The sequence below is a fragment of the Brachyhypopomus gauderio genome, unplaced genomic scaffold, assembly GCF_052324685.1.
Source record: "Brachyhypopomus gauderio isolate BG-103 unplaced genomic scaffold, BGAUD_0.2 sc51, whole genome shotgun sequence".
NCBI classification, from domain to species: domain Eukaryota; kingdom Metazoa; phylum Chordata; class Actinopteri; order Gymnotiformes; family Hypopomidae; genus Brachyhypopomus; species Brachyhypopomus gauderio.
The window spans coordinates 2,554,632-2,581,392 of NW_027506876.1; the positions used below are offsets into that span (position 1 = coordinate 2,554,632).

General features: G+C 38.4%; 1 protein-coding gene across 7 annotated transcripts in view; it reads left to right on the forward strand.

Annotated features, from left to right (window-relative positions):
* Window positions 1-26,761, forward strand: part of hectd4 (HECT domain E3 ubiquitin protein ligase 4) — a 168,319-nt gene that overhangs the window by 52,164 nt on the left and 89,394 nt on the right. For all 7 annotated transcript variants that reach the window (XM_076987116.1, XM_076987115.1, XM_076987110.1 and 4 more), the window contains exons 18-22: window positions 3,059-3,183; window positions 10,123-10,276; window positions 10,400-10,503; window positions 12,954-13,158; window positions 13,475-13,594. In XM_076987116.1, the coding sequence (XP_076843231.1) occupies window positions 3,059-3,183; window positions 10,123-10,276; window positions 10,400-10,503; window positions 12,954-13,158; window positions 13,475-13,594 (708 nt within the window). The remainder of the gene's footprint in view (window positions 1-3,058; window positions 3,184-10,122; window positions 10,277-10,399; window positions 10,504-12,953; window positions 13,159-13,474; window positions 13,595-26,761) is intronic.

Here is a 26,761-nt window from a genome sequence, read left to right on the forward strand (position 1 = left end):
CAGTTGTGGAGCTTTATAAGAAAAAGCTTTTCCACATGATGTGATCTTTTTGATCCTAAGAATAGTTAATAACCCTGTGAACGAAGTGAACATGCTGGGTTGTAATGTTCAATAAGTCCACTAAGATACTCTGGAGCTAATGGATGGATACTCTGGATGTTAATAAAAGTATTTTATAATCAATACAGAATCTAATTTGCAGCCAGTGTAATGACGATAGTACGGGACTAATGTGATCAAACTTTTTAGTTTTCGTTAAAACTCGAGCTGCTGCATTCTGAACCAGCTGGAGTTTGTTTATCGATTTACCAGAACATCCAGCTAGAAGACTGTTGCAATAATCTAGGTGAGAGGATATGAATACATGGATAAGTTTTTCCACATCACTAATATTTAATGTTTCTAATTTTAGCAATGTTGCGTAAGTGAAAGAACGCTACCCTAGTTATATTATTAATGTGTGTATCGAACGAGAGATCTGAGTCTATTGTGACGCCTAAGTTCTTTACCTCTGCACTGGGGGTTATAGTGAAAGAATGTAGATTCAATGCTACATTATGTATCTTGTCTCTCGCTGCCCTAGACCCAACTATTATTAGCTCTGTTTTATCCGGATTTAGTGCTAGAAAGTGCCATCCAATGTTTTATCTCTTCTACACATTTCTCGATTTTGCTGTTTATGCTTAAATCATCGAGTTTTGCTGATAAATATAGTTGAGTGTCATCTGCGTAGGAGTGGAAACTGATGTCGTGCTTATGCATAATCTTGCCTAAGGGTAACGTACAGTGTGAATAGAAGTGGTCCTAGGACTGGCCCTTGTGGGACACCATATTTAACCTGCACGGATTTAGACGTATTATTATTAACACTTACACACTGGAAGCGGTCAGTCAAATAAGATCTAAACCAGGAGAGTGCAACTCTTTTAATATCTACCATGTTGTGATCCACAGTATCAAAAGCTGCACTAAGATCTAACAGTATAAGGAACGAGACGAGCCCATTATCGGACGACATTAGTAAATCATTCACTACCCTGATTAAAGCTGTTTCAGTGCTGTGGTTCGGTCTAAATCCTGATTGGAACTTTTCATGGATACTATTTGATTGGAGATAATAGCGTAACTGATTGGAAACTGCTTTTTCTAGAATTTTTGAGATAAATGGGAGATTAGAAATTGGCATATAGTTGGCTAGAATCTGCGGATCGAGATTCGGTTTTTTGATCAAGGGGCTAATTACGGCGCATTTTAAGTGTTTCGGCACATACCCTAGGTTAAGGGAAGAGTTAATCATATTAAGTAAGGGCCTTGCAATGGCTGGGTCTTTAAATAGATGGGTTGGAACTGGGTTGAATATACATGATGTAGACTTAGACGAATTAATCAGTGTTGTAAGTTCTTTCTGGAAGGCTTTCTGGAAGTCCATTCTCTGGCTAGATGAGTCCAAAATTTAAATTATTTGGCCACAATCTGTTACGAGCTGGTCTAGGACAGACCGCAACATAATATAAAACTAACGCCGTTGGGGTATTTCGGGCTTCCCGAGTACATTCTTGTGTGCTTAAATATACTTATAATTAATAACCAGCATCAATTCATTATCTTTGTGCTTTTAATGGGTCACATCCGTGCATAATACAACGGAAAATAGACAGATATAATAATAAAGACAATTCAACTCAAGAAACAAAGCACCTTTCTAATGAAATATATATGTGTATAAAAAAAACTCTTGGATACCTAAAAAATAAAAACAATTAACTGCAAGAAAACTGCTGATACTGTAAAGCTCGCCCTTTGTAGAGCGGATAAAGCCATAGAACTGCCTAAGTATTAAGTTTAGCTCAGTCTTTTCAAATGCTCCCAAATTGACCTTAGTCATTTTGTAAGAGCCAGTCCGTGAAGCACTTTGTAGCCTGCGTTCAGTTGTTCTGCTATCATTGCAGTCAACCTAATCGTTTTTGTGGTAATTGTAGATTCAGAATTTGATGTAAGTGTGGAGTCACACTGTTTTTCTGAGTCTGTCCAAACTGGCTGCAAGTCAAACGTAATGTTAAAGGCATCCATTTGATTAATTTTTGCAGGTTGTTTAAGCACAGATACAAAAATGTCTTGTACACACAAAACATTTTTGTATCCGTGCTTAAACAACCTGCAAAAATGCTGTTGCTTGGCAACGCGTATGCGGAGTGATACAGATTTAGTGTAAGAATTCCGTGTTGTTCTCACAAATATCAGCACGGTTAGAACACTTCTCAACCAATCAGATTGTGAGGTTGGAACTAACTGTTGTATAATAGTATATATAATTTGGGACATGTCCCTCACTCACCCCCCACCCCCTTTATAACAGGGCTCATACAGCTGGGAGTGTGTATGTGGATCATTGTGCCATCCACTGCACTGACAATTCCAGGATTGCCAATTATATGAAATCCAGGAATTCCAATTATATGAAAACCTATTTTAATTTCAAGCAAAGCAGCTTTAGTATGTGTGAATGTTCTATATATTGATGCATGGCACAGCAGTGCTTTAGTTACATCATGCGCACATTGGGATACAGTTTTTATTACTAGGTAATCTACCTGCGTTACGATTTCCAGCCGTGTACATGCAGCTTTTCACTGGAAACCCAGCTTTTTTTTCCTTCTTGTATTAAATTTAATGTATTTAATGTAAATGGTATATCAACAAATATTCTCATATACTAGCAAGTTTTGTTATTTGATGTGAATGAAATGACTTAAACCTTGGGATTTTCTATGATTTCATGTTTTTTTAAATTAGTAAATGTGCTAATGCTGTTCTTAGAACCAGCATTTTTTTTTAAGGGAAATTAGTTGCCTCTAACTTATCTGAGGTAGAACTGCATGTGAGCTTCAAGTTAAGAAATACTTATTGAGTTACGAATGGGTCAGAAGTGCAAAATGTAAGTGCAAGGTTAGTATCGGGAATCACTCAGAAATTTAAGTACGAAGTAACATTACAAATGTTTTGGGAAACCCACCTCATATTCAAAAATGCACCTATGTATGTAATGTGTTCCTCGCAGGAGCTGCAGACTTGTATCCTGTCCTTGGCCACTAAGGTCCTTATGGGCTGTGATGAAGTTCTAGAAACTCTTCAGCAAGTCACCACTGCCCTTATCAACAGTGACATTAATGATCGTGAGAGCAGGTGAGTTTGTAAATATTACTGTTCTTGAGTATGATTGCATTATAGCATACAATTTGTGATACCCAGACATTATTGATAGTGAATATTTGAAAACAGACAAGAGTGCAACAAATATTTACCTTGATATATTGGTAAATGTTTTCAACATATACCAGGGGTCGGCAACCTATGGCACGCCGAGGCATAATCACTGGCACGTGACACGCTGGACCAGCATCAGCAAAAAAAATTAATTGGAACAATGCTCCAATGCCCCCCCTCCCCTCCCCCCCGAGTGGCAGACTCATTGACTAGACATGTTAAAGTTGTCACTCCATGTCTCAAAGGTTGCCGACCCCTGACATATACCATGGGTTAAAGTTCTCCGTCACCACAACGGATTTCCATCATTTGAATTTTTGGAGGAAAAAAATCCATCAGATCATAATAATAAACTAGGTTTATACTTGATGCATTGCGAGCGGCGCTAGGGTCAGCGCGGCGAAAATTACGCAATCACGGTGGCTCCGGCCCTGCGGACAAAGTCATGTTTGCAGGGTTCATACACCTTTACAAGGTGGAATTTAAGCACTTGTACGTCACTTTCACTTTCATACTCTAATCGATTCACGACGGATCAACGTCATAACCTGGGGACCGCCTGTATTTCAGACATCGGAAGAGCTTCAGAGGTAGATGGTAGATAAATTCAGTATTTTATCTTTATTCTGATTAAGTTTATTTTTTAATCAGAAATATAAGAAAGTGTTTTGTTTTTTTTTTGAGCCGGTACAGGTGGTCAGACAATCTGGTTCATCATAGCCGCCCGTAACTTACGGCGTAAGGCGTAATACATGAACAAAAGCACAATATTTATTTCCTAATAAACCAACACGAAATATTTATTAAATATTTTATATATTACAACTAACTATAATCATAATACTTGTAATTATTTAAAACTTTTTTTGCATAATTTCTTTGAGTTGTCTTGTATCCTATAATTTTAACAACAGTAATTGTCATTGCCTTTTTTGGAATTTTTTTGTAACATACCTACTTAAAGCAGGTGATCTTACTGCTTATGTTTTTTTTCCATAGTGAATCTGATAAAAAACAAGAGAGCTTGATACCTTTTAAAACTCACCAGGATTCACTAAATTTGAGGAGGACCCCCAGATAACTCCATTATATAAACATTTGTGTACATTTATTGCTCAGGTGTTGCATTTTGTCGCTTCATAGATTCTCTGTTCTCTCCTTACACAGGCTGTTTAGATTTATAAATGTGTTTTTTGTGTAGAATTAGGCAAAAGAGGATGTGTCCCAACTACACAACATTTTCAGTAATTGCTGGCATTGTCTTTTGCCAGGAAAAATTTTCAGTCAAATGAAAATTTCTTGCTTTATCCCATGACATACAGTAGGGAAAATAAGTATTTAGTCAGTCACCAATTGTGCAAGTTCTCCCACTTAAAAAGATGAAAGAGGCCTGTAATTGACATCATAGGTAGACCTCAACTATGAGAGACAAAATGTGAAAAAAAATTAAGAAAATCATTTTGTCAGACTTTTAAAGAATTTATTTGCAAATAATGGTGGAAAATAAGTATTTGGTCACCTACAAACAAGCAAGATTTCTGGCTGTCACAGACCTGTAACTTCTTTTTTAACCCTTTCAGGCACACACACAATTCTTTTTGCATAATACCAAATTTACTGATATGAACAAGTTACAAACCATTAAACTAAAACAGATTTGGGGTAATTTTTTTAAATTTCAGGGTCAAAGTTCATTTCTGAGGTGGTTTCTCTGGGTAACCACTGTGCATTAAGTGGCGCCTACTATATTACTTACATTTTCATTTAATTCTCAGCTACCTGTAAGATTGCATTGTATTATTTAAGTTTTTTGTGATAAAGATGAAAGCAGCTCTTTGTCTGATTGATGCACAGCCCAACTTTGCACTCTGTGCACATCCATTTCATTTCTTCAGTGGTGACGGGCTGGAAAGTTTTCCCTGCCTGGGTGGCATACAGGTTACTGTGAAATGTCATATGCTCAAAAAGATCCTCATCAAATAAGCACATGAAAAAGTCTACTGGACTGGTCAGTTCATTAGTGTCAACTGGACCAGTTTGTTCACAACATTCGGGGATATAGGCTCAATGTCTATCACCATTTCTCCATGTGATTTCTGTTTGCCCTACATGCACTGTGGTTACTATGGGTAACTACCAATTTTGACCCTCTACTTGACATATTTTCACAGTGGTTACTAGGCAAAACCACCACATTTTAGCCCTATAAATGTATATATTGTTTTAGTTTTATTATTATTTTTCTATTTTCTCAGTCTATAGCAGTGGTTCCCAAAGTGGGGGGCGCGCCCCCTAGGTGGGGCGCGGAGCTATTGCAGGGGGGGCGTGGAGCTTGAAAGTAAAACGTGCACATGTGTTTAGGGATGCACCGATTCCGATATTAATATCTGAAAAAAATCTAGATCGGGTATCGGGGACTATGTGACCGATCCATAAAAGCAGATCTATTCAGTCTAATTCTATGCTTGTATTGCTTGCTTTTCGGAGTTAGTTCAACCTTAATACTCGCGCTGGTGCTATTCCACTTAGTCCGTTTATTTGCTGGTTGACCAAAATAAGCCTGCGCTCCAGCAATACTTTACTGTTCATACATGAACTGGTGAGTTGTCCAAAGCTCATTGAATGTGTTACTTACAGAAATAAATTAAAGAGCAGTGGTCTGAGTCGGTCTACGGCAGAAAGCTAAAAAAACAACAATATTCCATACGCGCGCTCAACTCGCTCCCTTAAAGAGACAGTACATATATTTCTGGCCGTTATATGCTTTGTGCTCTGCGTGATGTCTGCGCTTGCAAACTAGCCGCATATGTATTGCTGTTTCTCTTATTTCATCTCCTTATTTATTTTAAATTATATTTAGAATTCTTGAACCATTTAAAAGGTTTCTTGCAGTTTATTTTTTTCATGTTTGACCAAAGTTGTGAACCTATTGTTTTTGTAAGTTTTCAACACATCCCTAGTCAATGGGGGGGGGGGGGGGGCGTAGGGGGGGCGCAAAAATATTCTCATCTACTAAAGGGGGTCACGGCAGAAAAAGTTTGGGAACCACTGGTCTATAGTATGTTATCTACAATTAAAAACAACAACCATACATACAAAACCAACCTGGATCACCTGGTAAGCAATTTTGGACAGACCCCTCCAACAAACTTGCAGACCTAGCTTTTACAGAGAAACTACAGTGCTTACATCACTTCCTGTGTGTTACTTTTTTAAGGGTCCGTGTAACAACATGAAACATTTTCAGAAAATTTAGAGGTTCCCTCTTTAAAAACCAATGCAAATTGAGAAATGAGGAAAAACAAGGTGGTTTCTAATAGTAACCACCATGCTGGAAAGGCTCCTCTTTCCCCCACTCATTACCTGTATTAATGGCACCTGTTTGAAGTCGTTAACAGTATAAAAGACACCTGCCCTCAACCTCAAACAGTCACACTCCAAACTCCACTATGGTGAAGACGAAAGAGCTGTTGGAGGACACCAGAAACCGAATTGTAGACCTGCACGAGGCTGGGAAGACTGAATCTGCAATAGGCAAGCAGCTTGGTGTGAAGAAATCTACTGTGGGAGCAATAATCAGAAAATGGAAGACCTACAAGACCACTACTAATCTCCCTCGATCTGGGGCTCCACGCAAGATCTCAGCCCATGGGGTCAAAATGATCACAAGAACGGTGAGGAAAAATCCCAGAACCACAAGGCGGGATCTAGTGAATGACCTGCAGAAAGCTGGGACCAACGTTACAAAGGCTACCATCAGCAACACACTACGACGCCAGGGACTCAGATCTTGTAGTGCCAGACGTGTCCCCCTGCTTAAGCCAGTCCAGGCACGTCTGAAATTTGCTAGAGAGCATTTGGATGTTCCAGAAGAGTATTGGGAGAATGTCATATGGTCAGATGAAACCAAAGTAGAACTATTTGGTAAAAACTAGTGGTGGGACTTTAACGCGTTAATTTCGATTAATTAATTACAGGAAAATTAACGCACTAAAAAAATTAACGCATTTTAACGCATTTAACGGACGAGACACTTTTGCACCGTGGAATGTTTCTCAGTGCGCGAGTTCCGGGCATACAGATTATGGACACACAATAAGATGATCATGATGGAGATGACTGAAGAGGCTACGCTGGTGGATGGGAAATTTAAATATAAGAAACTTTCAGATGGAAGTACAAACAAAAATAATGTTATTTACACTTTATGTAGGAAGGAGTTCGCTTATCACAGGAGCACTTCCACCCTTCGTTACCACCTCAACGCAAAACATGTTGCGGCTAAAGCTGGGCGTACACTGTGCGATATTTTAAATCGTGTACTCAGCTCCAGCTCAAACTGTACGACTAAATCGCAGGGAGAGTCGGCTCGTGGAGCTGCTTCAACAGTGCGATACTCTCACGAGGAGCGATTTGAATTTCAAACATGTTTGATGTTCTTGCGACGCTGCGATTTCTGATCGGGAGTTGGTCGTGAGGTGTGAATCGTTCCTCGTTTACCTGTGTAAACTATACGATGCACGACACGCGATTGAGCCGAAACGAGTGAAAAATCGGCTGAAAATGGGCAAAAAATCGCACAGTGTACGACGCGCAGGTCAGTAATGATAACTTAGCTGCTAAATGTATTCCTAGTACGATAGGGTGACCAAACGTCCGTAATTCACATTCTGTGAGGAAACGTCCTGGTTTTTAAATGACCTTCATTGGACCATTAAGACTGGATTAAACTTTCGCGAATGGCCGTAGCGCGCGACTCCGCACGCGTTTATACATGATGCGTCACATTATTTGTGTTGTCCGCTCTCTGTGGTCGAAGATAAATGCTTACAAGAAGCGCTGCGAATTGCGTCAACTGATGCAAGTTACGAACTACCGTCCAGGGGTGAGTTTCCCAAAACGTTCTTAACGCCAAGTACTTCTTAACCTCGTACGTAAGAACGAGGTGACGAAGTACTTGGCACTAAGAACGTTTTGGGAAACTCACCCCAGAAAGACAATGTCGAAGAAAATCCAGCAGCTGTATGATGAGGAAAGAATTAAAACAGGTTATTGTGAAGAGTGCCACAAATGTGGCTCTGACTGGGGATCACTGGACCGTTAGCAACAAGAATGATCTTGGTGTGACAGCTCATATTATAGATGATGAATCTATAGATGATGAAGATCCAGTCATTTGCTTTGAGCATGCAGAAGACCACTTCTAGGCACTATGAAGATGCCTATGGCAGAGGCCTGGGAAATTAAAGAAAGTCTACCATCTAAAATGGTATTAAAAACATCTTCTGATTTACTTCAATTCTTCCAATATCCTGAGCAAAACTCCCTAAATTAAACAATATTTTTGGTCAGAATTTCCAATGTTCTGAACTGTTTTCTGCACAATACACATATATTGGTCTTCGTAGTAGACTGGTGGAAAAATAAACAAGATGTTGAAGTTTATGATTATGTTCATTGATTCATTCATCATTCAAACTTAAATTAATATTTCTCATGTTAAATACTGAAATGCGATTAAAATGCGATTAATTTCGATTAATTAATTACAAAGCTTCCGATTAATTCGATTAATTTTTTTAATCGCGTCCCACCCCTAGTAAAAACACAACTCGTCGTGTTTGGAGGACAGTGAATGCTGAGTTGCATCCAAAGAACACCATACCAACTGTCAAGCATGGGGGTGGCAACATCATGCTTTGGGGCTGTTTCTCTGCAAAGGGACCAGGACGACTGGTCCGTGTACATGAAAGAATAAATGGGGCCATGTATTGTGAGATTTTGGGTGCAAACCTCCTTCCATCAGCAAGGGCAATGAAGATGAAACGTGGCTGGGTCTTTCAGCATGACAATGATCCCAAGCACACTGCCAGGGCAACAAAGGAGTGGCTTCGTAAGAAACATTTCAAAGTCCTGGAGTGTCCTAGCCAGTCTCCCAATCTCAACCCCATCGAAAACCTTTGGAGGGAGTTAAAAGTCCGTGTTGCCCGCCGACAGCCCCAAAACATCACTGCTTTAAAGGAGATCTGCATGGAGGAATGGGCCAACATACCAGCAACAGTGTGTGCCAACCTTGTGAAGACTTACAGAAAACGTTTGACGTCTGTCATTGCCAACAGAGGATATACAACAAAGTATTGAGATGAACTTTTGTTATTGACCAAATACTTATTTTCCACCATTATTTGCAAATAAATTCTTTAAAAGTCAGACAAAATGATTTTCTCAATTTTTTTTTCACATTTTGTCTCTCATAGTTGAAGTCTACCTATGATGTCAATTACCGGCCTCTCTCATCTTTTTAAGTGGGAGAACTTGCACAATTGGTGACTGACTAAATACTTATTTTCTCCACTGTATACTGTATAAGCTTACCTGAAAATGTCTGTCTTCAAGTCCTGACCTGAATCATTAGATAACTAAATGCTAAACAATAAATGCTGATACTAATAAATAATAAATGGATTTTCTTCTTATGTTTATTCAAATTATCATGTTAGAGCTAGTAATATAGTGGCATAAAGTGAGTTTTTTTACACTTGTAGGAGAAATAATACATTGTTAATTGCAGTTATAAATACAGTAAGAATTTCTCCTGAACTGAACGTTCTTTCTTAATCTCTTTGTGTATGTATATTACTCCCATACATTTGTGTACATTTTGTCCCAAATAATGTACGTATGTAGTTATTGTGCAGTGCAGGTGTTTCTAACAGTTAATACTTCAGTGAATTAATTTGTCATTCAAAAAAAATTATCCATCTCTTGTATGTACATACATGCACATGTCTGCAAACTGTTGGTCTTATTTCATTTTCTGTCTCTCATAAGCACAATTTAATTGGTTTTACTCCCCAGACTTAAAGGGCTGGAGCAGGTAACTAAAGCTACCATGCTGGGCCATTTGCTGCCAGTCCTGTTGACGTCTCTCATGCACCCCAACCTACAGACTCTGTCACTTGCAGATGCTCTCATGCCACAGCTTGTCCAGCTTGTCCTCTACACCAGTCAGGTGCGCTTGTGTGTGTGAGAGAGATATGAATATATCTATGATATATATTAATATGAAGTAATTTTCAATGTGTCATGCACATTTACTTGATTTACATGTACAGGTTTCTCTCTGTTGTATTAGACTGCTCTGCTTCTGAAGACCCAGTCCCCTCTATTTGCTGAAGCCTCTCCATTGGGTGGTGACCCACTCCCCCATGGGCTGAAAATGTCTTGTAATGATGACAAGTGGGTTTCTATATGCCCTTTATTCTTGTTGCTCCAGTTTTCTACAATATGTAAACTGTTCATCTTTTAGCTTGGTCTCAGTTTTTAATTGAAGAGTTGAAGAATAATGGAATTGTCTAGCAGTAAATTGTATCAGTGGGTTTTTGACTACTGGGTTTTTAAACTGACCAATTTTCTTTTTGAGGAAGAAAGTAGTGAAGGGTTACATGAAATGCAATTATGTGCAGAGGTTGACTCCTTATATCAAGTTTGATGACTGTAAGATGAAACAGTAAAGGAGTATTACATTGTATTTAGAATTTTCTCTCTTGGCACAAATTTATTATTTGTCCAGAACCTATAATACAAGTCATTTCATTAAGCTGTTTTTACATTTAAATTGTATGTAAATCTTCTTAAGTGTTCTGAGGCATTTGTCTGTTTGAACAATATTAATGTAGCGTAACACAGAAGGCTAGAATATATATATTCTATAATATAATAATATATTCTGCAATAATATATTTTATATTTAATATAATATTTAATATATCTGTATTATATCTTTATTTTTTAGTGTGTATATATATATATCAATTATCATATACACACACACAATATATATATATATATATATATATATATATATATATATATATATATATATATATATATATATATTGTGTGTGTGTGTGTGTGTGTATATATATATATATATATATATATATATATATATATATATATATATATATATATATATACACACACACACATATATATATATATATATACACAGTAGAACCCTGTAACTTCACGCTAATTCGTTCCGGAAGGAGCGTCGAGGAAGCGATGCAGTCGAATTCGGAATCACTTTTCCCCAATAGAAATAACTGAAAACTGATTAATCCATTCTCAACCATCAAGTTGAATTCCAAGTTGAAGTCCGTCACATGAATGCTTTTTTCATACTTCTCTATGATCGCCTTTTTCAACTCTATTGTTCTTACCTGCTATGTTTTTCTTGGGACCCATGTTTTTTGTCTAAAACGGTACAAAAAACAACAAAAATACAGCAAAAGCTTGGAGCACAGCCAAGTATGCCAACTAGCAGCATGTGACTGAAGCACGAACTGTATTTTGTTTACAAAAGTCACAAGTTGGGTCGGATTCTGAAGTTTTGTTCGAGCTCAGAGACAAAATGTTCTCAAAATTTTGTGTTGAACTCCGAATATGTAGAGTACTGAGGTGGTCGAGTTCTGGGGTTCTACTGTGTGTGTGTATATATATATATATATATATATATATATATATATATATATATATATATATATATATATATATATTAGGGATGCAAATGATTAATCGACTTTCGATTAATTGTCGATCAAGAGGTTACTCGATCAAAATGTATTAATCACGATTAATCGTTAGAGAGCGCTCCTGTAGTAACTTGAACAGAGCGTAAGAATGCGAGACGAACACGTGTCGCGAAAGACCAGAGTGGAAAACAAAATGAAGCGGGCGAAAAGACGTGCGGTGTGGGACCATTTCAACATTGTTAATTTAGGCAAAGAAGTCAGATGTTCTCTGTGTAATGCGGTATTGAAGTACAACAGTTCCACTAGCTCACTCAATTATCATTTGAACACTGTGCATGCAGCTGTCCTGCATATCACCAGTGCACCTGGTCAACCTAAAATCACAGCTACACTGGGAAGGCGAGCGTTTTCGAAGTTCGCTACGAAAAAAGAAGAGTGAGCTAAAAACAAAGCTAGCTACTGCTACTGCTGTAGCACTTACAACAGATTGTTGGACGGCTCTAACAACAGAAAGTTACATTACCGTGACGTGCCACTACACTGACGAGAACTGGCAGCTAAAATCTGCAGTGCTGATTACGACGAACATGTCGGATAGACACACCGCTGACAATTTAGCTGACAAGCTCAATGATGTTGTGGAGACTTGGGGACTCTCCGGTCGCGTGTGTTCACTACAACGCTAGAAACATTGTCCAAGCATGGGCTCAATAATATTCTGTTTGGCTCTCTATTTAATTTCTTCTTAAAAATTTTTTTTTTATGTCTAATGTTTCAAATGGAGCCAGTCCTTAATTTATTCCTTTTTTTTTTATGAAAGAATGTGTTTTGTTATACCATAAAAATTTCCTAATGCATAATTACTTGAGCAATATATCATATAATACAAAATAATTATCATAATATAATATAATATATACTTTTTGAACAAAGTGTTTTAACTATTTAGCTGATATTTTTAAAGCCCCTATTGAAACACTGAAATTCAGGTGGAAAACGCCGCTTATCGATTAATCGAAAGTCGATCGATAAGATCAATCAACTAATGATTAATGAATTAATCGATAATTTGCATCCCTTATATATATATATATAGTACCGTCCTTATCTGGCCTTCATCATCTTTATTCATAATACAAACTTATCCCTCAGTTTCCGGATTCTTGATGAAAGAGAGGAGCCAGGGTTCCTGACTGGTCTTAAGATCCCTGCACCATGGGCTGCAGGAAAAACTGTGGAGACTGTCCACCCAGTGCGAGACAACTACAAATTTAAAGAGACTGTCCATATCCCTGGTGCTCGCTGTCTTTATCTGCGCTTTGACCCTCGCTGTTCTTCTCAATATGACTATGATAAGGTAGTTATTTCAATGTGCATATGATACACACTCAGAATGTCAAGTCAAGTCAAATGAATATATATAGCCCTATATAGCCAATTTTGTTGTCTGTTGTCATAAAGCAGATTTACAAGTGCATGGGTCATGAAGAATGCAGAATGTCATGTTTTAGTTAACAGGCAAATTAGTTGCTAGTTAGTTTTTTTTTTTTTTTTACTTCAAGTTCATCTGAAATGAAACATGCAATTGATGAATAGTCTTAATGCATAATTTTTTTGTGTAATATGTTTTATTGTTTACAGTGTCCTCTCCTTTCTCTCTTTTACACATGAAGCTTGTTATATTTGCTGGGCCTAACACAAACAGTCGCAAAGTGACAGAGTATGGAGGCAACACTCTGGGGTACGGCAGCCGCAGCGTGCTGGGTACTGGTTGGCCAAAAGACCTAGTCAAGGTGGGAGAACTTAACATGTAGACTAACATGTAGACTACTGTATTATTAGATCTCTACAAGGAGCTTACGTTTCTCATTCTTATTTGCCACTTTAAAATGCCCAGTTCTTTGCCCTAAATGGAGAGGAACAAAGAAAACATTTTTGCATTTAAATTACCACTTCAAATGAATTAGCATGAAATTTATATTAACTGCTAGTGATCATTGTGTCGGAATCAGTAAAATTCCATTTTGCCAAGAATGTTACTCATTTGTTTTGGTGACTGCATTCATGTATTTAAAATACAAACAGACATGACAGAGACTGTTAACACATTTAACTGAAGATAAAATAGTGCTGGGCGGTATGACCAAAATTTTTCGAAACTATATATCGGTTTCACGGTTTTTGATGGTTTTTTTCCCCCATGCATGATGTGTTAACTGCATTGATTACGAAAAGAATTACTGTAGTAGAGTGGTTAAGAGTACCCTATTCCACTGTTGGAAAAATGTCTCCACCTAAGTATTACATGTAATACACATTTGCATGGCCCCACATGATCAGTTTTCAAATGATAGCACTAAAGTAGTGAATGAATCATATAGCATGGCAGTTGCAGTAAAAATGCAAAACCTTTTATTTAATTTTATTTCCGACAATTTTATTTCCGTAGGTTTATAAAACTCATGTGAACCATCTACATGTAATATTATAAATTGCACACCAGTTTGTTAATAACAAATAAGAGGTATTTAGACATAAAGTGTAACGCAGCTCGCACTACGGTGCGAGGAGGCGGACACAAACGCTGAGAAGAGCGAGATTTATTACAGGGAATTCCATAATCGTTGTCAAAGTCACAGGCAGGGGTCAAAACGGGAGAGCCATCCACATAAGACAAGTACATAGGCATGACAAACACAGAACAGAGCACAGAAACAACAGAGATGGCATATACCACGATGGCAGCGAGGGTAGAAAACACCAATCCACAATCGAACATGAAACCACAATAAAACGACCACGAGAGTACGAATAACCGACAAGGGGCTAGGGAAACACAGGGACTATAAGAACACAGAACTAACAAGACACAGCTGATGACACTAACGACACGGGCGTGGCAGACAGGGGAAACAAGGGCAACAGACAAGCTGGGCAAGATAAACGAGCAAGGAACACACAGACACTAGGAACAGGGACACCGGAGTGACAGCTAGGAGAGGGGGGTGTAGTCCTACGTGACATAAAGTAAACAGGGCTGTTTGTCAATGGTTGTTTTGTACTGAAAAGTCCCAAATATCTTACCTTTAATTAAATAACATTATATTTAAATGAATAACTAATAACAGTGGTTGAATACTGGGGAGAAGGTACCATCTCTTTTAATGTGATAAAAAGCTAAATATTTCAAATCATTTTGACCATATGTGTATTTATATGAATATGTAACTTAATTAAGCAGAAGGTACTGGAAAATATTGAAAATGGACCTTGATAGTGCCGTACAAGTGCTTAAATCAGGCCCGTTGACAGTCTTGCTGGGGCCCAGGACAAGAAAGTTTCATGTGCCCCCCCCTCGAATTTTGTAACTTCGCGCGCGCCACGCTTCAGCATAATGAACAAAGTCATGTTTGCGGAGTTCATACACCTTTATAAGGTGGAATTAAAGCACTTGTACGTCACTTTAAAGGTCCATTTCAATATTTCCCTGCACGTTAAACTTAATTAAGTTAAATATTTATACATATACTCGAAATGATTCGAAATAATTTGCTTTTTATTCACATTATTTAATGGTTGTTTATTTTCAAAACGCCCAATCTTAACGTCTTCACGTTCTCTCATGTTTCGTCCTGGAATTACAAGAGGCTCGTATTTGTTAACGTAATACAAGAGAACTGTTCAGTCAGACAGATATTTGTTGTGAAACGAAGTAGTTACAATTTCAAGCATTTTCAAATACTTTAGCCTAAATTGCAGCACATTTCAAACCTGGAACACAATGCAACTTTTAAATTCTTCAGGTAAATGTTTTTCCTCTCTTTTCTGCGCTCCAGATTTCAGTATTTACTTTAACTATTCACCACTGTATTTCCCGCTGTTGGGTGGGTACCAGCCGGTTACGGTCGGTGTCTATATCAAACCATTTTTCAGTGGGAGGCGGGGGTGTATGCACTTAATGGAAAATATGCAGATGGGTTAAAAAAACATATATTTTAGCCATTGAGCTTATTTTCAGTACAGAATGTTATATTAATGAAAGATTATTTAAAAATTATAGACTTAAAATAAAAATAAATTGCTGGGCTCTTTGATGGGCCCCCCTGGCCCTGGGGCCCAGGACAACAGACCCGGTTGACCCCCCCTGTCGACGGGGCTGGCTTAAATTCTACCTTGAAATGGTGTATGAACCCTGCACACATAACTTGGCGTAAAACATATAGCTGAAGAGCAAAAATCGAGAGGTACACGACCTCGCGACACGACAGCAGAGCCACCGCGATTGCTTAATTTTTGCCGTGCGGACCCTTGTGCCAGTCGCGATGCGTCAAGTATAAGCTAGCTTTATGGGTGGTGCAGGGGATTGCTCTTGTTACCACCAGCCGCGACAACTTTTGCTCAACAGCATTTGCAGTAAGTGACTGTGACAGTAAGTGACAAAAGTAAGTTTGGTCCACGCCTGACCTTTAAAACCCTATGTTATTCCTGACAACAGACACGGCTCCTTTCTTTGCCAAAAGTTCCTTTGGGGCATTATCTTTTACTTAAATATTTGGTAGAATTTCTGGTTCAGAACGTCCCTCGTTTTTAGAAAGTTAGATTTGCGGTCTGTTGCATGTGTGCTTATTGGCGCAGCAGTAAAAGCAGGGTTGCCAACTTTTCAAAATCACTTGTAGTGAGATTTGATTTGGGGGGGGGGGGGGGGTGGTGTATGTCAAACGGTGACGGGGGGTGTCAAATGTATGTATTATATGTTTCCTCTATGCTGCACCTAATGCGATCGATCACCAGTGGTTGGCGCCAGAGCGAACTAGTAATAAACTAGATTTTTTTCAGCATGAGAAATCGGATGAATGAAGTGTGAAGACAGTCAAATGCGTGTGTCTCACACTCATTGCATGAGAGTTGGCAACCCTGATAAAAGAGAAATAATTAATGACCGTGCTGCATTCCGGACACGTTTAGGCTGTTTAAACCAGTGTGGCTGGTATATGAAAATTTCTTATCATATATCTTATCTTATTTTTTCTTATAGCAAAAATAAACAATGGTTTTCAGTTTTTTTTGTGCTTTATCCTGGGAATGTTAATTAAACCAGCTACTGATTATCTTAGTGCACGATTTGGAACATAATCCGTAAGACACTCCGAGATGTATGTAGGTGCTAACCCATTAAGAGATTTCTAAACCAGTAAGAGAATTTTAAAATCAATCCTGAATGATACAGGTAGCCAATGAAGTGAAACTAAAGCAAGTGTTTTATGTTCTCTCTTTTTTGTGCGTGTTAAGATCCTGGCTGCAGCGTTCTGAACAAGCTATAGTCTGTCAATTGTGGTTTTGGGCAGTCCAGTGAATAATGCATTATAGTAGTCTAATCATGAAAAAACAAAAGCATGGATCAGTTTTTCAGCATCTTGCCGTTTGAGAAAGGGTCTCACTCACGCTATAGTTCTTAAGTGGAAAAAAGCTGTTTTGGTAACATTATCGATATAGATAGATCAGGGAAATTCCTGACTTCCAGTACTAGATAGACAGAGCAGACAGGGTTATAAAGGGAAGAAAATATACAGTAAGTACAAAGTATAGAAATAAAGTTAAAAATTAAATAATATAAATTATTCATCCAGTTAATTATACTTGATGAACAGATTGTTAATTTATTTGAGGCACTTGCATCATTTGGCTCTACAGAAATATATAATTGTGTATCGCCAGCATAGCTGTGATAGCTGACTCCATGCTTTTTAATTACATGACCTAACGGAAGCATGCACAAGGAAAAAAGAAATGGACCTAAAACAGAACCCTGTGGAACACCATATAGTAAATCATATTCCTTGGAGCGCTGTTCAGCTATGCTAACAAAGTATTTTCGACTTTTAAGATAGGAATTAAAGCACTGTAAAACATTTCCAGATAGGCCTACCCAGGTTTTCAGACAATTTAAAAGAATGTCATGATCCACTGTATCAAATGCTGCACTCAGATCTAAAAGTATAAGAATAGAAACCCTGTTTTTATCAACATTAACTCTAAGATCATTGACAATCTTTAGTAACACTGTTTCAGTACGGTGTCCTGATCTGAAGCCCGATTGGTATTGATCAAAGACAGAATTTTCCTTCTGGAAATCATTATTTGTGTAAAGACTGCTTTTTCTAGTATTTTACTTAAAAATGGTAGCATTGAAATTGGTCTAAAATTACTTAAAACTGATGGGTCTAAATTGTTATTTTTCAATAAATGGCATAAGCACAGCAACCCTAAGAGCATCTGGAAAAATGCCTGTTTCTAAAGAACAGTTTATAATTTCTAAAACACTAAAAATAAGACTAATCTGTTTAAAAGACTGTTTAAAAAATGAGGTGGGAATTGGATCTAAAATGCAGGTTGAAGAAGTAAGCTGTGAAATCATCTTGCAGAACTCTTTCTCAGATAACTTTCTAAATTCACACATTGTAGATTGTGGTTGCAAAGATTCCTGAAGTACAGGTTTGTAGTGCATCAGGCTTGATCGAATATCATGAGTTGATCTAATTTTTTTATTAAATCGGTCAACCATTTCATGCACTGATGTGTCTTCAGGACAGAGAGGTCTATTGTTTAAAATATTAATAAAACATTAGGGGTTGAGCTATTAAAATACTTTTTCTTTTTAACGTTTGGGTTCTGTTACAGGATGACCGCTGGAGGGATTGAGACGGGAGCCATCAGGATAATTTACGCACCATTATTGTTTATTAATTATTGCCCAGGTCTCCAAACACACTTTCCACCGAATGAGCACCAAAATAAATCCAAATAAAGAATATAAAATACTTACTAAATAAAACAAAACAAATATACTAGAACTTCTTTAAAATCCTAACTTTGTTTGCAACGCAAGCCTACACAGCACTTCAATAATAGCTCAGTCAGCAGCCTCTAATGACATTTGAACATCCTTTGTGTCTCACCTCTTCCTGTCTTAAGCTCCATCTTTTTTATAATTGGCCCAAACCATTGTCCTAAAATATACACTCTTAATTCATTGCTGGTGGTGCCAATTTCCTAGACAGAAACCCTCGCGCACGGGCGGAGCCACAGCGATTATGTAATTTTCGCTGCGCGGACGCTCGCGCCGCGTCAAGTATAATTAACCAGGCTTTACGTTCGCCACCCCCCGGTCAACAAATTTCTGGCCCACAGGTCAGAGCTCTCTGCCAAATCTGGCTCGCAGATAAATATAGTTGAATAACCCTGGTCTAAGGTATTGCTGAGTGTGGAATAAAACTGTTGTGTTGCCTGTTCTAATTCATTGGGCTGCAGTGACATAGTGCTCGGTAGCTTTGGTAGTATGTTAATAAATGTTGCTGCGGTGTCGGATGTGATGTGTATTGCCTATGAGATTATTGCCTATTTCACCTATCAAAGCTTCGAATGAGTTAATAGAGGTGGTTGGTTTTACAGCAAAACCTATATCTGTGTCATATATTGTGGCTACTCCACCTCCACGCCCTGTGATACGGGGCTGATGAACATAACTGTATCCAGGAGGAGCTGCTTCATTAAAACTTACATATTCGTTTACTCTAGCCCGTGTCTCTGTTAAACAGAGTGCATTTAGTCTGTTATCTGAGATTATTTCGTTTACTATCACAGCTTTGGATGCAAGCGATCTAATGTTTAGAAGTACTAGCCTTAGCCTAATATTTAGGGGTGACCTGCAATAGTCGCTGATTCGACTATAGTCGACTATACCCCCTAGTCGACTATGAACGTCATAGTCGAATGTACCATTCTAACTGCATGGGGGTTCCCAAGCATGCTGCTAAGCATCAGTTGTTACATGAAATGTCTTTGTTTTCGTTATATATAAATAAAATCATCCTAATTTCTGTTAGTAAATATTTAAAAATTATGTCTGCGCATTAACAATAGGCATATTCCTTACTACACATTAATAAATCACACCCTGCTGTTGCACAATCCAAATGAGCAGAGCTGAACACGCTACACGATAGTCAGCATCTACTAAAAAACTTCAAAAGTATTTTGAAAAAGATAAAGATGAATCAAACAAGGTAAAGTGCAAGTTATGTCATCAACGTCTTTCATTTCGCACGACAACAACCAACATGGTATACCATTTAAAACGCGTAAGGTGGAAAAAACAGTTCAGCCGTTTGTCGTTTCGGTCGTGTCGTGTCGTCTCGTCGCGGTGCGTCTCGACAAGTAGGCCTATAGACATTTTTTGTTGTTTGCTTTTAAACCCCGTTACTTGAACCTTTCCTTATATATTTTTGCTGTTGTGTGTCAATTTGTTAATATTTTCAGGCAGGCATATTTTATTTAAAATATTTTTGACATTTTGCAGAGTGCCTGTCTGACAGTTCGATATGCGCAATGCGCACTGACGTTTAATGTTCTCTAACGTTTCATAAAAAATAAACAAGTAAATAAATAAAAGCTGAATAAAGGCAACCTACCGTGTTTATTCATTTATCTGAGTGTTTTAGGTTTTTACTTTGAAGAGGAAAAAAGTCCTGAATGAGAACAGGATCCCGTTTAAGATGCTCTAAATAAAAAAAATAAAAATAACCCGATTCGACTATTAGTCGACTAAAGGGAAAAGCTGACGAATCAGATTCAACTATGAAAATGCTTAGTTGAATACACCCCTACTAATATTGCTGCTCATTTCATGTTGATTATTTAATTTAATTTTAATTAGTTTTTTAAAACATCGCCCTGTTATTCCTATATCTGCCACGGTTAACAGACACAGTCTCAATGGTTTGGTAGGTAGGGAAGTAAGTTCTACTTAACGAATGGCTGTTGGAAACCGTTTTTTTCATTTTTGGGTGATGTCCTTAACCGTCTGTCAGTCTGTTGTCAGTTGTATGTATCGGCATCGTTATTTTGTTGTTTTTGTTGTTTTGTTGTGTTAGCGCTTGCTAACAACTGTCCGGTCGCTGCTACTCCGTTGCCGTTAGAAACGCAGAGCCGTTGCTCTGCCTTACCGGTGCGCTGCTGAAGTTCCGCTCAGTTTCGGCTGTAGTTAAAAATAAACTCTCGGTTTTGTTCTTGGAAGATGCACTGGTGTTTCTTTTATCACCTCGATACATTATATTTTTAATTTCTCTAGGTGAAAATCTCCTTCTCTCGTACGTTCTCCTCCACAACGCGGGGTCTTGCACCCTCACACGCCGCGAGTCAAATCATCAATAAAACATCTGTTGATACGTCTGTGTTGTTTACATTTTATTGTTCTTTTATTGAGAGTGTGATTTCATTTTCTTTTATCTGTTGGTTTCAGTCTCTGAGCTTAAAAAATAGGAAACGGTTGCAGTGTTTAATATCTACATGTTCAAAAATTGTCCGACTTCCACTTAGATCTTTGAGTGCATTGCACAAACAGTTAACACTGAAGAAAGGTCGGTCTATTATTAATGATCCTTCACATGCTCTTCATTATGAGTCATGGCCATAGGTATCATTGTCCTAGATGTCGGACTGTTCGGCGGAGAGTGATCTTTGTTCCTGAAGCCATTAGACTACTAAATGAACACTGATATTAATCTTTGGAAATTAGACTCCTTGCTTGTGATTGGTACTCATATTTGTTTGTTTGTCTGTCTTGTGATGTTGTGCCCAATATTAATTGCCCCCTTGGGGATAAATAAAGTTGATTCAATTCAATTCAAAATATATGTAATGTATTTAAGGTAATGTATTTAACAATATATAAATATTTTTAAAATACCAGCTAACTCAACCTTTAACGAAAAACAAAACAAATAATTCCTAATATCCCCCTTTACTCTATACCACTTAGAACCTCCCATGAAAAAGGCATAACCTCCCATGGAACAGATGTCTGCCCTGTTACAGGTTCCTAGCTCGTTCTTTATTAATTCATCCTGTAAAGAACACACAGTAGTGATCTGAGATCGTAATATCTACAATTTCATCTATGCTTAAACCATGGGTTAAAGTTCTCCGTCACTACGACGGATTTCCGTCATTTGAATTTTTTGGGGAAAAAATCCGTCAAATCATAATAAACCACAGGCGTGCTATCTGTTTTGTGTCCGAAATATGATCCTCTCACTGGATCGTCAGCGCTGGATGGATGACGGCGGTGTCATTTGATTGACTTCCCGCCTTTTGATTTTCGGACATTACGTAGAAAAGTTACCTCCCTCCTGCCTGGGTGATTATACTTTCGCGAGTGACCGTAGCGCGCGACTCCGCACACCTGAGCAAACGGCGGAGGCTACTTGGCGCGTCGCATTCTTTGCAGTGTTGTCCGAAACGATATGTGGTAGTATAAAGAAACAGCCCTCAAAAACTGGGGAGGGAACATTCACCTGACCAATTTTAATGTTGCTTTGTGTTTCAGGAAAAAAGTGCTGGAATTTAGGCTAAATGAACATGCTTGAAATTGTATCTACTTCGTTTCACAACAAATAGCTATCTGACTGAACAATTCTCTTGTATTACGTTAACAAATACGAGCCTCTTGTAATTCCAGGACGAAACATGAGAGAAGACGTTAAGATCGGGCGTTTTGAAAATAAACAACCCCTAAATAATGTGAATAAAACGCGAATTATTTCGAATCGTTTTGAGTATATGCAGAGGCGTAGCGCAAAATTCTGGGGCCCCACCGCAAGGAGGCAATGAGGAGGCCCCGTGCGTGAGCTAAAATCTCGCGAGCGACCGTAGCACGCGACCCTGCGCGAGCGGTGTAGGCGTTTATACTTTCGCGAGCGTCGCGAGCGTCACTGCAGTTAATATGGCTTTGCAGTGTTGTCCGAAACCATACGTTAACAAATACGAGCCTCTTGTAATTCCAGGACGAAACATGAGAGAACGTGAAGACGTTAAGATTGGGCGTTTTGAAAATAAACAACCATTAAATAATTTGATAAAAAGCGAATAATTTCGAGTATATGTATAAATATTTAACTAAGTTTAACGTGCTGGGAAATATTGAAATGGACCTTGAAAGTGATGTACGCTGTCGCGGCGCGAAGTCGTGCACCTCTCGAATTTTGTAACTTTGCGCGCGCGCCGCGCTTCAGCGCGATCGACAAAGTCATGTTTGCAGGGTTCATACACCTAAACAAGGTGGAATTAAAGCACTTGTACGGCACTTTTAAGGTCCATTTCAATATTTTCCAGCACGATAAACATAATTAGGTTAAATATTAATACATATACTCGAAATAATTCGCTTTTTATCACATTATTTAATGGTTGTTTATTTTCAAAACGCTCAATCTTAACGTCTTCACGTTCTCTCATGTTTCGTCCTGGAATTACAAGAGGCTCGTATTTGTTAACGTAATTTCAACATTTTAATGTACTTTAGCCTAAATTCCAGCACTTTTCAAACCTGAAACACAAAGCAACATCAAAATGCGTCAGGTAAATGTTCATTCCCCTTTTTTTGAGGAGTGTTTCTTTATACTACCACATATCGTTTCGGACAACATTGCAAAGCCATATTTATGTTTGATGCCTGGTGTATATATACGGTCTCTGGTCAGGTAAAAATGTTCTTTCCCCGGTTTTGCAGAGGTTTTTTATTCTCCACTGCCACCTATCGCCACCTATCGTTTCGGAGAACACTGCAGCGACGCTCGCGACGTTCGCGAAAGTATAAACGCCTACACCGCTCGCGCAGGGTCGCGCACTACGGTTGCTCGCGACAGTATAAACCAGGCTTTAGGCGGGGCCCACCTGTGTTCGGGCCCCCCCCGCAGTGTGTGCCTTGCGTGCCCCTCCCCTACGCCAGTGAGTATATGTATAAATATTTAACTTTATTAAGTTTAACATGCTGGGAAATATTGAAATGGACCTTGAATGTCAATCAATCAATCAATCAAAGTTTATTTATATAGCGCTTTTCACAACACATGTTGTCACAAAGCGCCTTACAGGATTTAAAAGGTTAACAATACTACGGGTCCAGAACCCTAATGAGCAAGCCAAGGGCGACAGTGGCGAGGAAAAACTCCCTAAGATAGTGGGGAATAGGAAGAAACCTCGGGAGAACCAAGACTCAAAAGGGAACCCATCCTCCATTGGGCGGCCCGTTAACACACAGATTACACAAAATACAGACAAATACACAAGTCACACACAAATCACACAATCAGACTAAGTAAAGGTAAAAATGAAAGTTCTGGGTTATGATATTGTCACTGTAAATGTCTGTTGATGAACGCCAGGCTTTCATTCCGTGTCGGAGCAGCGATGCTGGTATTGTAGGCTCCGACTGCAATGTTACTCTCCAGGTGAACCTCGGAGAAAAGATACGAGATGTAGTAAATATGTAACAGATTAATCAAAGGCCAAACTAAACAGATGAGTCTTTAATCGAGTTTTAAACATTGAGACTGTGTCTGAGTCCCGAATAGAGGCAGGAAGATTATTCCACAATTGTGGAGCTTTAAAAGAAAAGGCTCTTCCACCTGCTGTGATCTTTTTGATCCTAGGAACAGTTAATAACCCTGCGTCCTGCGAGCGAAGTGAACGCGCTGGGTTATATTGTTCAATAAGTTCACTAAGATAGTCTGGAGCTAAGCCATGCAGCGTTTTATATGTTAATAAAAGTATTTTATAGTCAATACGGAATCTAATTGGCAGCCAGTGTAATGACGATAGTACGGGACTAATGTGATCAAACTTTTTAGTTTTTGTTAAAACTCGTGCTGCTGCGTTCTGAACCAGCTGGAGTTTGTTTATCGATTTACCAGAACATCCAGCTAGGAGACTGTTGCAATAATCTAAACGAGAGGATATGAATGCATGGATTAGTTTTTCTGCATCACTAATATTTAATATGTTTCTAATTTTGGCAATGTTGCGCAAGTGAAAGAACGCTACCCTAGTTATATTATTAATATGTGTATCGAACGAGAGATCTGGGTCTATTGTGACGCCCAAGTTCTTTACCTCTGCGCTGGGGGTTATAGTAAAAGAATGTAGATTCAATGCTGCATTATGTATCTTGTCTCGCAGCCCTAGACCCAACTATTATCAATTCTGTTTTATCGGCATTTAGTGCTAGAAAGTTACACGCCATCCAATGTTTTATCTCTTCTACACATTTCTCAATCTTACTGTTTGCGCCTAAATCATCGGGTTTTGCCGATAAATATAGCTGAGTGTCGTCTGCGTAGGAATGGAAACTGATGTCATGCTTATGCATAATTTCGCCTAAGGGTAACATGTACAGTGTGAATAGAAGTGGTCCTAGGACTGTCCCTTGTGGGACACCATATTTAACCTGCACAGATTTAGAGGTTTTATTATTAACACTTACACATTGGAAGCGGTCAGTTAAATATGATCTAAACCAGGAGAGTGCGACTCCTTTAATACCTACTGTGTTTTCTAGTCTATCCAGCAAAATGTTGTGGTCTACAGTATCAAAAGCTGCACTAAGATCCAACAGTATAAGGAACGAGACGAGCCCATTATCGGCCGATATTAGTAGATCATTCACTACCCTGAGTAAAGCTGTTTCAGTGCTGTGGTTTGGTCTAAATCCTGATTGGAACTTTTCATGGATACTATTTGATTGGAGATAGTGGTTTAACTGATTGGAAACTGCTTTTTCTAAAATTTTAGAGATAAATGGGAGATTAGAAATGGGTCTATAGTTGGCTAAAATCTGCGGATCGAGATTCTGTTTTTTAATCAAGGGTCTAATTACGGCGCATTTTAATTGTTTGGGCATGTAACCTAGGTTAAGGGAGGAGTTAATCATATTAAGTAAGGGCCCTGCAGTGGCTGGGAGTAGGTCTTTAAATAGACGGGTTGGAACTGGGTCAAATATACATGATGTAGGCTTAGACGAATTAATCAGTGTTGTGAGCTCTTTTTGCGATATAGGATTGAAGATATTTAGCTCAGTAATATTTTTGGATGCATAGTTACTAATAGCTGAACTACTGGGGTTGGATTGGAGGTTAGGCTGCGATGTATTATGACTCTGTAGTCGGATATTATCTATTTTATTATTGAAAAAGTTTAAAAATTCATCGCTAGTGTGTGTAAGTGCTGTGTTAGAACTAGTGTCGTTGATATTTCTTGTTAGTTTAGATACCGTCGCGAAGAGAAATCTAGGGTTATTCTTGTTGTTTTCTATTAGTGTCGAATAGTATGCGGCTCTAGCTTTTATTAGGGCATGTTTATATTTGACTATGGCGTCTTTCCATGTGATTCTAAACACTTCTAGTGAGGTGGATTTCCATTTTCGCTCCGCTGCTCGAGCTGCCTGTTTTAGAAGACGAGTGTGTTCGTCATACCATGGTGATAGCTTTTTCTCCCTAAATAATTTTGTTTTAATTGGAGCTACACTGTCTAAGGTATTGCTGAGTGTGGAATAAAACTGTTGTGTTGCCTGTTCCAATTCATTGGGCTGCAGTGGCATAGTGTTCGGTAGCTCTGGCAGTAAGTTTATAAATGTTGCTGCAGTGTCGGATGTAATAGTGCGCGTGGTTTTTGTATGGCGCATCTGATGTACATTGTATAAAGTCATTTCATATATTAGTAAGAAATGATCTGAAATGGCGTCATTTTGGGGGATGACTGCCAGATGTTCTATGTTTAATCCGTAAGTAAGTATTAAGTCTAAGGTGTGTTTACAGCGGTGGGTAGGCCCTGTCACATTTTGGGCTATACCTACTGAATCTAGTATGGAGTCGAACGCAATTTTCAGTGGGTCTGATTCATTTTCATAATGAATGTTGAAATCCCCCACAATTACAAATCTCTCGATGGTTAAGACTAGTTCCGAAAGAAACTCAGCAAATTCCTGAAGAAATTCTGAGTAGGGACCCGGCGGTCGATAGATGGTCACTAATTTAAGCTTTGTTTTATTGCCTATAAGATTATTGCCTATTTCACCTATCAAAGCCTCAAATGAGTTAATAGAGGTGGTTGGTTTTACAGTAAAACCT